General features: G+C 43.1%; 1 protein-coding gene across 1 annotated transcript in view; it reads left to right on the top strand.

Moving 5' to 3' along the window:
- The window catches only part of EML6 (EMAP like 6), a gene marked incomplete at its 5' end in the record, with an annotated part of 220,528 nt that overhangs the window by 177,089 nt on the left and 30,411 nt on the right, over window positions 1-13,028 (top strand). Inside the window, 3 exons of the mRNA XM_080685637.1 lie at window positions 685-861; window positions 8,622-8,823; window positions 8,921-9,047. Coding sequence (XP_080541763.1) covers window positions 685-861; window positions 8,622-8,823; window positions 8,921-9,047 — 506 coding nt within the window. The remainder of the gene's footprint in view (window positions 1-684; window positions 862-8,621; window positions 8,824-8,920; window positions 9,048-13,028) is intronic.

The following is a 13,028-nucleotide window of genomic DNA, read 5'->3' as shown; positions in this document are numbered from 1 at the left end:
TGTCTGGGAACAACTTGGGGAGGGGGTGCTGCTGGCATCCTATGGGTGGAGGACAAGGATGCTGCTAAACATGTTACCATGCACAGGACTGCCCCTGACAACAAAGGATTGTGCGGCCTGAAATGTCAATAGTGCTTTCACTGAGAAACCCTGATCTAGCTTTTATGGCTTATCTATAATAATCTATAATAATAAAAGCATAATATGCTAATTAGACCAGATATTCTTCCAGACAACCTTCCAGACGAAGCCAGGGCTGTGAGGGAAGCCCGGGTCCCGGGTGTCTGCCTGCGGCCAGAGGAAAACCCTGATGGGCCCTGATCGCTGGCCAGGCCTAGGGACCCTACCTGTGCATGAATTTCGTGCACTGAGCCTCTAGTACAATGATAAATATCTAGGTAAGAACTAAAGAATGTTATCATCAGATTTATAATTCCCAAAATGTTCATCTTATCTAGAGAAGACTGTGTGGATATTTGGCTGCAGTGTTGGTTTATTAAGACAATGCATGTAGCACTTTAAAATGCAACTTAGAACCGTGTACCTCAGCACCCAACACAGGTGCCTGATGTGGGCGGAGTCATCATTTAGTGCTAACCCAGCCTCAAATGGTTCCTTTTAAACAAAACTAAAGATCTCTAGGCTGTGCAAAAATACATTAATTTTCTTTTCCTTCTTTTTAAGATTGAGAAGATAGAGTGGGACACGTGGACCTGCGTCCTGGGGCCCACCTGCGAAGGGATCTGGCCCGCACACAGCGATGTGACCGACGTAAATGCTGCCAGTCTCACCAAAGACTGTTCCCTCTTAGCCACTGGAGATGATTTCGGGTTTGTCAAGCTTTTTTCGTATCCTGTCAAGGTAATATTGCACTCTATTATATATACTTGCTTAGTCTCATTAAGCACCCCAAATCTATGTACTATACCTAAGCTGATTTTTAAATATTGAAGGCATTCCCATCAACAATGTTGTCTACAGTGCTGTCGTTATTTATGCTGTATAAAAACCTTCATGATGGTATGTTGAGTAATTTGAGTCAGTCTGTGGCATTGAATTTCTCCTTGAAAGACCTTCATTGGTCATCAAATCCAACACCTCACAAAAAGGCATGTAAGAATTTTCTTCAGAACCTCTTGGACCCGTGTCTTTCTAACATGTACTAGCATACTTCCTGAGATGAAGAACTCCTTACATCCCAAAGCATCCCATTCATTTAAAATAGTTCCAGTTGTTAAAACGTTTCTGTTCTATATGGAACGGAAATGTTTTCTCTTTAGCCGGAGTTCTGCCTTCAGAATCATCATTGGTTAACTCTGGTCCTCTGACAGCCTCATACGCAGGAGGGCCACCTTTGACTTCCTAGAGCTTCATTCTCTCCAGGCTGCCATCTCCAGGTCTTCACCATTCCCCATTTGACATGGTTTCCAGCTGCCCCTCCCTGGAAGCACACTCCATTTTATTCCATTTCAAACGGTCTCACCTAAAACAGCTCAGTGCTTCCGATGTCATCTGAGCAGCTCAGGGTAGAGTAGGACTTTCATCTTCTTGTCTTGATTTTATATTTGTTTTAAATTAAATTAAAATGGCATCAGCTCTTGGTTGCCACACTATATAATCGAATCATAGACATCATTGCCCAAAATGTTTAGGTTATAACCCCCATCTTACACGACTGACTTTCTAAATTCTGAGGACAGAACTTCATATTTGTACCAAACAAGACGTATCTTGTTTATTTTATCTCATTGTTCCAGCCTGTCAACATCTTTTAAATACTTTCTCAGAGTATTTACTTTCCCTTCCAGCATCATGTCATCCTGTGAGTTCACCAGTGTGAGCTCTACGTCATATGAAAGAAAAAATACAGACTAGAACACCCAACTGCCTCCTCCAGGAGCCCCCGTCAATCTGACATTCTGTTGTTAGTGCACACATTTAATTTCAGTTCCTCAGTCAGAAACAGACGTTTACCTCTATCTGACTGTGCTGTATTGGACCTCACCTTTCCCTCTCCAGGGCAACAAGACATCACTACAGACTTGGCACATATCCTGCGAAAAGCCAGATTGAGTGTGTCTCTGGTTCCCTAATCTCCCCTTCCAACAAACCAACCAATGGAAAACGGGGGGTAGTTCACAGTGAAGCCCTGTTGCTGCCCAGTAATCATCACTTCCTTTCCAAGTGCTTGTAAGACCTTCTGTGTAATAATTCACGCCAGAATTTTCCAGAGATTGCATCAACTCATGAATCAATATTTGCCAGAGTCCACCTGTTTTCCCTTTTAGATACAGGAGCCTGTTTGTGTTCGATGTCGCCTCTCCTGGTTTCTAAACTCCTTGGGCATTCCTGATTTTATTTCTGTGGTCCCATTGCAAGGTACCTGTACTCAGGTGCATGAGCTCTGTTTTGTCTTTCCTGGTTTGAAGAGCATTCTCTTTAAGGCAATAAGTCTGCTTTCTGTTTATATTAAACCATCTGATCTAAAAAGTGTTCCTAGTGTTTCTGTATTTTTCTTATTAGCCTTATATACAGAAAATCCTTTTCAGTTTTCTTAGCTTTTTACTTTAATATTCTAAAACCATATCAAAGTTGTCAGCGTAAGACTTTTGTATTCATCCTTGTTTTTCACTCCTCTTCTCATTTGTACACTTACCTGAACACACCAGTTCCCTCCACAGCCATTTGGGTATCTTTCGATACCTTCCTCTCTCCTCTTTCATTCGTTAATATCTGGTTAGGAAATAATTTTTGGTGGTCTTTTCTGAGATTCACTCCCAGTGATCAACACTTCACTGTCAGTTACCAGCTCTTCCTATTTGATCAGAATTCCCTTTTATTAGCAATTTTTCTTGCTACATTTACGTTATTTGAAATGAGACTGCTAGCAGAACAAGTTAGGGATGTCCTGGCATTAGTAGACTAAGGTTTGGGCCTATATTCATATAGCTGAAATCCCCAAAATGCTATTGCATCATGCTCCAGGGCCAGGTTTATTGTTGGTCCTGGAATTCATCACCCCCATCCCAGCCTGACCAGGTGTGCTGTCTATAGTAATGTCACCCTGTGTTCCTCAGACTCCCAGAGTTCCAGGGAGGTTCCTCAGAGACCATCCCAGGAAACAGAGTAGGGAGCAGTGGGAGGGGCCTGGGGCCCCACCTCTGCTTCAACTAGTCACTGTGTTTTGTATTTCATATGTTGATTCTCTGTGTAAGATTTTTTTTACAACAGTTTGTTAGAAAAAATTTCAAACATACAGGTAAGGTGAAGGAATGATATAGTGAACCCCACCACCTAGAGTCTACAATTCAACGTAGATTGTGGACATCAGGATACTTACCCCTAATGAGTTACTATGCATATCATTACCTAGAATTCAATGTTTATCTGTGGTATATTTTAGGTAAAATTTATATACAGTTGTAATGCACAAGTGTTAAGGTTCCTTTTGATGAACTTAGACAAACACACCTACGTAATCCAAACACCTGTCAAGATACACATTATCATCACCCCAGTAAGTTTCCTCATGCTCCTTCCAGGCCAGTCTCTACCCCCACTCTACCCTCAAATGAAAAAAAAATATTCCAGTGTTTTTCATCATAGATTAGTTGTACCTGTTCCAGAACTTCATGTAAATGGAAATGGAATAGTCAAGTAGGTGCTGTTTTGTGTCTGGCTTCTTTCGCTCAGATGCTGTTTCTGAGATTCCTGCATGTTGTTGTGGGTAAGAACAGTCAGTTATATCTTTATAGCTGAGTGGAATGCCATTGTATGGATACGGTAGTTTGTTTATCCACATGGCTATCAATGGACACCTGGTTTTTCCACTGTTTGGTTATAATAGAGCTGCTATGAACATTTATGGACAAGTCTTTGTGGGCATATGTTTTCTTTCTCTTAAGTAAATATGTAGGAGTAGAATTTCTGGGTCATAGGAGAAAATGTGTGTTTAACTTTTTAAGTAACTGCCAGATCTTTTTCCATTCCCACCAGAAATATAAGCAAGTTCTAGCTGCCAACATCAGTGTTGTCAGACTTGTGAAATTTAGCTGTCCTGGGTGTAGGTAGTATGAGGGCTTTGTGTTTGTAATTTGCGTTTCCCTGAGGACTAATGATGCTGAGGGCTTTTCATTTGCTTATTGGCCATTTGTGAAGTACAGATCTTTTGTCCATTGTTTTAAATTGGATTACTTATCTTTTTATTCTTCAGTACTACTTTGTAACATTTAGTTGAAGAAATAGTTTCATAATTTAAAAGCATTTGGAAACCATTGGCTAATATAAACTCCTTGATAGTATCACTTCTCTTCCTCCTCTTTTTTAAAATATGATTTTCTGGCACAATTTTCCTTCCAAATACATAGACCCAAGTTGATGAATATTTCCACCTGTCTATTTACACTCCCCCACTGCTCTGGGTGTGTTAGACAAAGTTCACCATCTGTTATGGACTGAATGTGTCCCAATCAAAATCCAAATGTTGAAGCCCTAGCCCCCAATGTGACTATATTTGAGAATAGGGCCTTTATAAAAACAAGGCTAAATAAAGTCATATGTGTGGGACCCAGATCCAATGGGATTAGTGCCCTCATTAGAGACACCGAAGAGCACATTCTCTCTCTCCATGCACCAATGCACCCAGGAAAGGCCATGGAGCCCACAGTGAGAAGATGGTGTCCATAAGCCAGGAAGAAGGCTCTCACCAGAAACCAAAGTGACTGCTACCTTGACGCTAGATGCCCCAGCCTCCAGAACTGTGGGAAATAAATTTGTTGTTTAAGCCAGCATGTCATATTTTGTTATGGAAGCCCAACCAGACTAAGACAGCATCCCATTGCAATATTCTAGCATTGAGCTCCATGTCATCAAGTGTTGGTGATACCTATGAGATCTAATCACCACACATACCTCTTTGTGTCCAAAGATCAAGGTCCATTTGTTAGACTCTAAAGTGATGTCTTCTTCTTGGCCCTTTTCCTTGTTCTATGAGTTACTAGGCATGTCTTCCAAGCATTTTTCTTCCATGACAATCATGGGTCCTTATATATTCAGTTTCATAGTTTAAAATCTCTGTGATGACGTTATTAGTTCCCTGACAATCACGTGGTTTCCAGCCTCCACGAGATAGACCCTCCTTTGCCAGAGCACACCCATTTTTCCAGTTAAACCACGTGCAGTTCTGTCCTTCGACACCATCTATATAGCTCGCTGATTGCCTCCCATATCCACCCTTCTTTTTCAAAGCTATGCCCTTCCACTAGACTGGAGAGGTTAAAATATCATCATGTCCTCCATTCTAAAGCTAAACCACCTGGTTCAGGTGTTGGCTGTGATGTTTATTAACTGTTTGACTTAAGGGAATTTCTTAGAATCTCTGTGACAGAGTTGGGTCCTCTGTAAGGTGGGCACAAATCTTTCTCTAATTGGATACTGTGCCATTATACAATAAATACTTATAAACATTTAGAATAATGCTTACCATATGGGAAGTGTCCCAAACTTTTACTTTTTACTATAGTTGTTATGTCATTTTTTAAAATTCTCACCTTTTTTTAAAGCCTCTGTGGACTCTGTCATTCCTAAAGATGCCACCTACTCATCTAGAAATTACCTATAACTTAGTGTTTAGTATCAAGAACTTGTATGTTGATGACCCTTTGTTGAATTTTTTCATTTGTATATTTCTTTTCTCTCTCACAAAATTGTAAAATCGCCAGTAATTTAGCGACTTCATATCCTCCACCAGAAAAGTGTAATAAAGGGAACTTAAGGATAAAAAAATATCACTATGTCATTTCCATTTTTAAAACCCACCCTCAGGTTCTTCCATTTCTTTCTCAGAACGTCAAAGGCTCAAGAGAATTTTTAAAAATATATTTTTATTGATTTCAGAGAGGAAGGGAGAGAGAGAGAGAGAGAGAAACACCAATGATGAGAGAGAATCATTGATCAGCTGCCCCCTGAAGGCCCCCTACTGGGGATCGAGCCTACAACCTGGGCATGTGCCCCCTACTGGAATCAAACCTGGGACCCTTCAGTTCGCAGGCCGACGCTCTATCCACTGAACGCTCTATCCACCGAGCCAAACCAGCCAGGGCTCAAGAGAATTTTTAAAGAGAGAGAAAAAATGGTTCTTTAAAGAGGCAAGTTTTTCATACAGAGAAACTGTATGAAATGTTGTGAATGTGGGGAGAGGGTACATAATTTTGATCATATTCTCAGAAATTACCTAAAAACAGTTAACTGCTCTGGGGACATATTTCAGATTATCCATATTTTTTTATAAATATGTTCTTATTGATTTTCTTAGGAAGGCAGAGAAACATCAATGTGAGGAAGGAACATTGATCTGTTGCCTCCTGTACATACTCCAGCCCACAACTTGGCCATGTGCCCTGACAAGGAATCGAACTGGTGACCTTTTGGTGCACAGGATGATGCTCAACCAACTGAGCCACTCTGGCCAGGGCAGATTCTCCATTCTTTCAGTATTTGGTGGAAGAGGAGAGTCGTGGTAGTGAGTCCTGATGGCTGTAACAGAAATGCAGGATTTGGCATGATGACCCAGAAGGACAGTGCGTCTGACTGGCTGTGCCAACTCTTCAGGAGGCTCCTCCCATAGGCCCTAAGACAGTGGTCGGCAAACTGTGGCTCGTGAGCCACATGCGGCTCTTTGGCCCCTTGAGTGTGGCTCTTCCACAAAATACCACGTGCGGGCGCGCACGTACAGTGCGATTGAAACTTCGTGGCCCATGCGCAGAAGTCGGTTTTCGGCTCTCAGAAGAAATTTCAATCGTTGTACTGTTGATACTTGGCTCTGTTGACTAATGAGTTTGCCAACCACTGCAAGAGAACCCCCAGTCACCCCTGCCCGCCTCTTCCTCCTGGGGAGCAGCTGGTTTCCTGGAACCTTCTGATAACTGAATTCCTTTTAATTGTTCCATGGAGCAGTAATCTTGCTTCCTATTGTGAGAATCTTGAATCATCCTTTGCTGGAATTGACTCAGAAACTTTCCCTTTTTCTTACCCCTTTGGTCCACTTTCTTTGCCTCTGCAAAGATTCGGATTGATCATCTTAGGATATTCCTTCTGCTCCTCTCCCCACCCCCACCCCGAACCTTTCTTTTTGGATTCTTTTTTCCACCCCCATCTAAAAACCCTGCGTTCCTTCATGTGAGTGAGTATGGAGAGGCATTTCTCAAATTCTCTTACTTTCTCCTTCTCTCAAGAACCCAGCTTGCATAATGGCGTGGTTCTTGCTTCCTTCCAGCAGGAAGACCGGCAGGACCCACAGCGGCAGCCACCCCGACTGTCCTCTTTGCGTCCGTGCCTCTGGGTCTCATCTGGTCACACGGTGGTTTCCAGTGGAAATCCTTATTTGGCTCTGCCTATTCACTTCGTAAGCTAGTGGCTCTGGAGGGCTTCCTGGAAATGCTGCCCGCCTGCCTGCTTCCCTCATCCTCTAGACTCAGCACTCTGCTGAGGAGTGGGTGGGTCCACTCTGCTGTCAGGTAGGGTCGGCCAAATCCAGAGAGATCCGACCAAGAGTATTTTAAAGTCACACACTCCCCTGCACCTGTTGCCTGCCGCCTGCCTGTGGCGGTTTTAGGTTCCCCAGGGCGCCGGTCCAAACCCCTCTGGGAGCCTCTTGTCAGTTATTGAATAAAGCGTTCATCTGGGACACCGATGGCCCTCCCAGGACTTCAGAAAGTACATGCAGCTTCCCACACGGGGAGGTATTCCCCGGGAGTCGCCAAGAGGATGGAAAAACTCTCCCTTTTTAAATGGCTCCTGCTGGAGCTGTTTTTGCCAGCCAGACTCTGGCTCCTGAGCCAGAAATGCAAGCCGGCGTCTGATGTCAGCTGCAAATCCCCATCACTTATGAGGGCTGCCCCGGGCGGGCGGGCCACCGCTCACATTCGCTTGTCCTTCCCCTCCTGGGATAAGCCTGGCAGGGCCTGAGCGCGCCACTCCGAAGAGCTCTCGGAAATTACTAATAACCTGGGTTCTGTTTACTCGAATGTGTTTGTGGAAAAGCAGCTTACTTTGTTTTTAGATCAATTAGTCGAGTGTTTCTAGTGTTAGAAATTGTTTCCAGGGCCCATGGCAGAAACTGGTGTGTGTGTTTCAAATCTTACGTGAGGCCCCAGGATTAGAAGTCCCTTGCTGATCAGCCACAGTCTGGGCTGTGGTACAAAAGCCACTGTGGGGAGTGACTGGGAGGACACCTCTGATCTCAAATGTCAGCCAGACTCGCAATCAGGAGTTTATGCCAGAGACCTGGGGAGAATCCACATTTGATATTTGAGGGAAACAAAAACAAGCTTCTTATACTTCCTTACGCTCCCAGAAATAGCTTCTATAGTCCAACATTTTACTTGTTCCCTTACAAATTATTTACTGGGGACCTGTGATGAGCCAGGTAATGTTTTAGGGGGAAATGAGACCTGTTCCCTGCCTTCATAGAGCTTACAGTGAGGAAGGTAAGGGAATTACTGCTTAAATGTTTTCATTCGTATCCAGTAGAAGCCACTCTAGAGAATAACATGGATGAGATGATCCAGAGACAGGAGCAGTGGGGCTCCCGATGGGGTAATGGCCAGTTTCTGGCTTCACAGGGCCAGCACGCGAGATTCAAGAAGTACGTGGGGCACAGCGCCCATGTCACCAACGTGAGGTGGCTGCACAATGATTCCGTGCTGCTCACGGTAGGGGGCGCCGACACGGCCCTGATGATCTGGACCAGGGAGTTTGTGGGGACGCAGGAGAGCAAGCTGGTGGACAGCGAGGAGTCGGACACGGACGCAGAAGAGGATGGAGGTGAGTCCCAACAGCCACGTGCCACCCGCACCTCCCTCCCCACCCCCTCCTGAGCCGTGGCAATCCAACTCCTCTCCCCACCTTTCTGTTGTTTGAGGCTATGACAGTGATGTTGCCAGAGAAAAGGCTATTGATTACACCACCAAGATCTATGCCGTGAGCATCAGGGAAATGGAGGGCACCAAACCACACCAGCAGATGAAAGAGGTGTCCATGGAAGAAAGGTATGGCGTCGCCAGGTTTGTTTGCATTTATCATACCTGATGACGAGAGACTCATGTAAACCACAGTGCATTTTCTTTGCCCTCCAAGTTGCTACTTAAGCTAGTCTTCTATGCGTATGCACAGAGTCTTAACCTGCACATGAGCTTAATTTGGGGAAAGTTGCCCACACCGTCAATATATGGCAAAGGGTGGGTTACTTTTTGCCAAAGTTATTTATGGAATGACTTGAACAGACATGAGATTGGGTTGGACTAGGCTTCTCTTGCCCAGAGGGGATGTCAGGATAGCCAGAAAATGTCCTGAATGGATGGGTATGCTAACTAGACAGGTAGGATGGAGGGCGGGCTTCTGGGGTCAGGAGGGAATATTTGTGGGTGTGACAATAATCCTCCATTCTAACCAGAGTCTACGCATTGCTCTGTGTCACTTGGTGTACCTTCTCTTTCTGTCTTCACCTGCCCACATCCGTTCAGGTGTGTTTGGCAATTCAAGGCCTATTGATTTTGTTGTCTTGGATCCTCTGTGGAGAAGGAAAGTTGCTGGTATTATTTTAGGCCTTTTTGATGTGTTATTGTAAATTATTATTGTAATCAATAAGAGAAATTGTCAAATGTTTTAACATTTGTTTAAAAATTTTGTTTAAATTACTATTACTTAATTTGCCATATTCATAGTAGGGAGGATAAGTATTGAATAATGACTTTTAACATCTAAAGAGAATTTCATGGATCTTAGATGTTTAAGAATTCTCTATGGGCTCTTTACATTGATGGATACCCTGATGTCTATAGTTGATGAAACTCAAGTTGTTTTTTGAACTCAGTGTGGCTTTCTGCCCAATAATAACTATTTAATAATAGCACTTTTTGCTATTAGGTAGGACTTATGTTACAAAGAAATAAAATGTCACTTCCCCTCCTGCTTCAGTTGAGAAAGGGTGGGTGTGCTGCAGGCAAGAAGATTGAATCTGATGTGAAAAAACCGTAATTCCTCCCTAGAATCTTTGCCCGATGCTACTACAAAGGTTCAGACTTCTCTTTTGATTTTTTTAAAAAATTATATAGGTATTTCTGCAGTAGTCTGTAAATTATAGTTTATTTTGCTTGCAATGTAGTTTTTGAAAAGAGGCAATAAATGTAAAGGATTAATATTAAGAACCAAGAAAAAAAGAACCATATGCACTATGAATATGTCCATGAATAAGCCTTCCACTTAAATAATCTACTTGAAAAATCATTTGGCAGCTCTAGCTGGTTTGGCTCAGTTGTTAGAGCATCAACCCGGGGACTGAAGGGTCCCAGTTTCGATTCCGGTCAAGGGTACATGCCCCGGGTTGTGGGTTCGATACCCCAGTAGGGGGTGTTCAGGAGGCAGCCAATCAATGATTCTCTCTCATCATTGATGTTTCTATCTCTCTCTCCTTCTCCATTCCTCTCTGAAATCAATAAAAATATATATTAAAAAAAAAAACCACAAACATTTGGCATAAATTAAACATTCTTTTGAAAGAAGATGACCCAGTCTTCCCAGTTTCACATGACATTATGTAATGAGTTGACTTGGCTATTATTCCAAGGTTGCTGTGGACAATGTCTACAGCCAGTGCTTGTAGACTGGCCCCTAAGATTAGTAATCTAACCAAATGCCTAATTCCAGACACCACAGCTGATCTCCAACCTAAAGTGAGGCTCATCTGAACCTTTCTGGGTCTTGGTGTGTCTCTGGGCAGGTCTGTAAAAATCTCATACCCGCTCAATGTAGGGAGAGGTGGATGAGGTGAAGGTAGAGATGACCCTGAGAAGAATTTTCTATCTTAAAATCCAGAATTTTGAAGCTTCCTCATTTTCTTCAATACACCAGATTGAAAACTTGTTCATAGCATACACAGGATTGGCTTTTTTTATTGATAAAAAGAAAAAAAGTGCTTCACAGTATTATGAGATATGGGGGAGTTATTTTAGTACTTGATTGGCATTAAAAAAGTAATTCACACCAGGGTATAGTGAAGAAAACATGATGTGAAGAACACAATTTTAAGATAAATACAAGGTCCAGAGGAATAATCAAGCCTTTTCTCTGATAACTTACACCAGCATGAGTTCCTACTGGGGCTGAAAGCAAAGAGCACCTAACAGCATGCTGGGAGCAAAGCGGGCCACAGCAGGAAGGGGGGGTGAGCAGAGGAGGAACAGTGAATGGTGTCTGAGTTAGCAGCCTCCATGGGGCAAACCCTAATCAGAACTGAGAACAAGCGGTGTCCACCAGTTGTTGTCAGTAATTTTAGGGGAGCCTGAACCTCAGAGATGTGACTATAGGTAGCTCTGAACAGGAGAAAAGACAAAAGGGTGCCAGGCAAGGCAAGGCCTTCGGAGAATTTGTGAGAAAGCAGGATGAGAAAGGGTAGGTGGGGCAGGAGCCCCTGGGGCAGGGAGGGCTCCTAACGATGTCAGCAGAGGGCTCACCTAGGGTACAGACTGGGTTCCATGGACTCCAGTGTCCCAGGCGTGAGAGAGAGGCAGAGCCAGAGAAATGCTGGGGCCTCAGACCACAGGAGCATGGGGCCAGGCAGCACCAGGTTCTCCTGGGAATATTCAGAACTGCTCCCTTTGACTACATCCAGCCCTGCTGATTCCAGGGCCCAGGCTCTGCTTGACCTTCCCCTTGTTGTTCCTGTCTGTGTATAGCTGCAGATACCTGCCTGTATCTGGGTGCTTTTTCTAAACACCCAAGCATGTGCCCATAAGACTAATGGGAGACAAAGACTCAAGGACCACAAGACACATGGGCTTGGAATACTCATTCAGTGCCAGGGGAAGGCATATCAATTAAAAAATAGGATTTTATTTTTAAAATCAAGTCATTTTTCACTCCTTCTAACCTCATTTTTTATGATAAACTGAGCACAAATTAATTGGTTACTATTGGTATATATTCCTTTTTTAAAGCATGGTTTATATTACTTGTTTCTTGAAGTAATCTACACTAATAAAAGAGTAACATGCTAATTGACCGTACCTTCAAGACGACCACCAGCCAATCGGGAGTGAGTATACAAATTAACCCAACAAAGATGGCAGGTTAATTTGCATACACAGGCACCAAGCAGGTGTTCCGCACCATCCCAGCCACTCCAGGCCTCTGGGCAGTATGGGAAGGCGGAAAGGCGGCTCCCGGCCGGAGCGAAAAGCGGCTCCGGCCAGAGCGAAGGCAGTGCTGGCAGCCAGGGGAAGGAAGGCCCATTCTTGCATGAATCTTCGTGCATTGGGCCTCTAGTAGTATGTATAACTCTTTTAGGTTCAACTGCTTATAATGAATGGCTTGTTATTGTTTCATGTTTAACTTGTCACTATTGAGTTTTTAACTGAGCTTTCTTTGGGTTGTTGTATGTGGCTTTGTTATAATACCAGCGTACATGTCTGAAGCTGTCCTTGTTGTTTGACAAGAGATCCACACTTGCCTTTGGCTTTCCTGTCCTAAGCATGGAATCTGGTCTCTATCAAGTTCGCATTGCTTTGTTCCCCATAGCCACTAGAGGTTGCTTAAATTATCGTAGACTAAAATAGAAAAAAACAACACACTTTTTTTTAAGGTTGGTGAAGTTATGTTGATTTTTAAATGTAATTCTTTTTAGCCTTGTTTTAATGGGAGTTTTGTGTTTCATTTTTTACTGTCTTTACTGCACCATGTTGTATATTGTATTTCTGAAGATTATATTGATAATGTGGCCTAAAACTTCAGAAACCTTTCTCTTCTCTAATTTTGATTCTTGGCTCAAATTCCCTAATGGCTTCATAGAATACAAAAATATAGGACATGTAGTACCTTAAATAGCATTTCATAAAACTAGTAGACAGTGAAAGGAATAATCTTTCAAGTTTGGCAGTTGAGGCCCCAGCAAGAAAAAGAGAAATACTCTGAAAAGGGAGTAGTTTGGGGAGAGCTTAATGAAGGAACTATTAACAAAGGTTTGAGCAATAATA

Source organism: Plecotus auritus, assembly GCF_963455305.1.
Source record: "Plecotus auritus genome assembly, chromosome: 8".
Taxonomy (NCBI): Eukaryota; Metazoa; Chordata; class Mammalia; order Chiroptera; family Vespertilionidae; genus Plecotus; species Plecotus auritus.
Note: the sequence above shows the minus strand (reverse complement) of the source record. Positions and strands in the feature narration are given on the sequence as shown.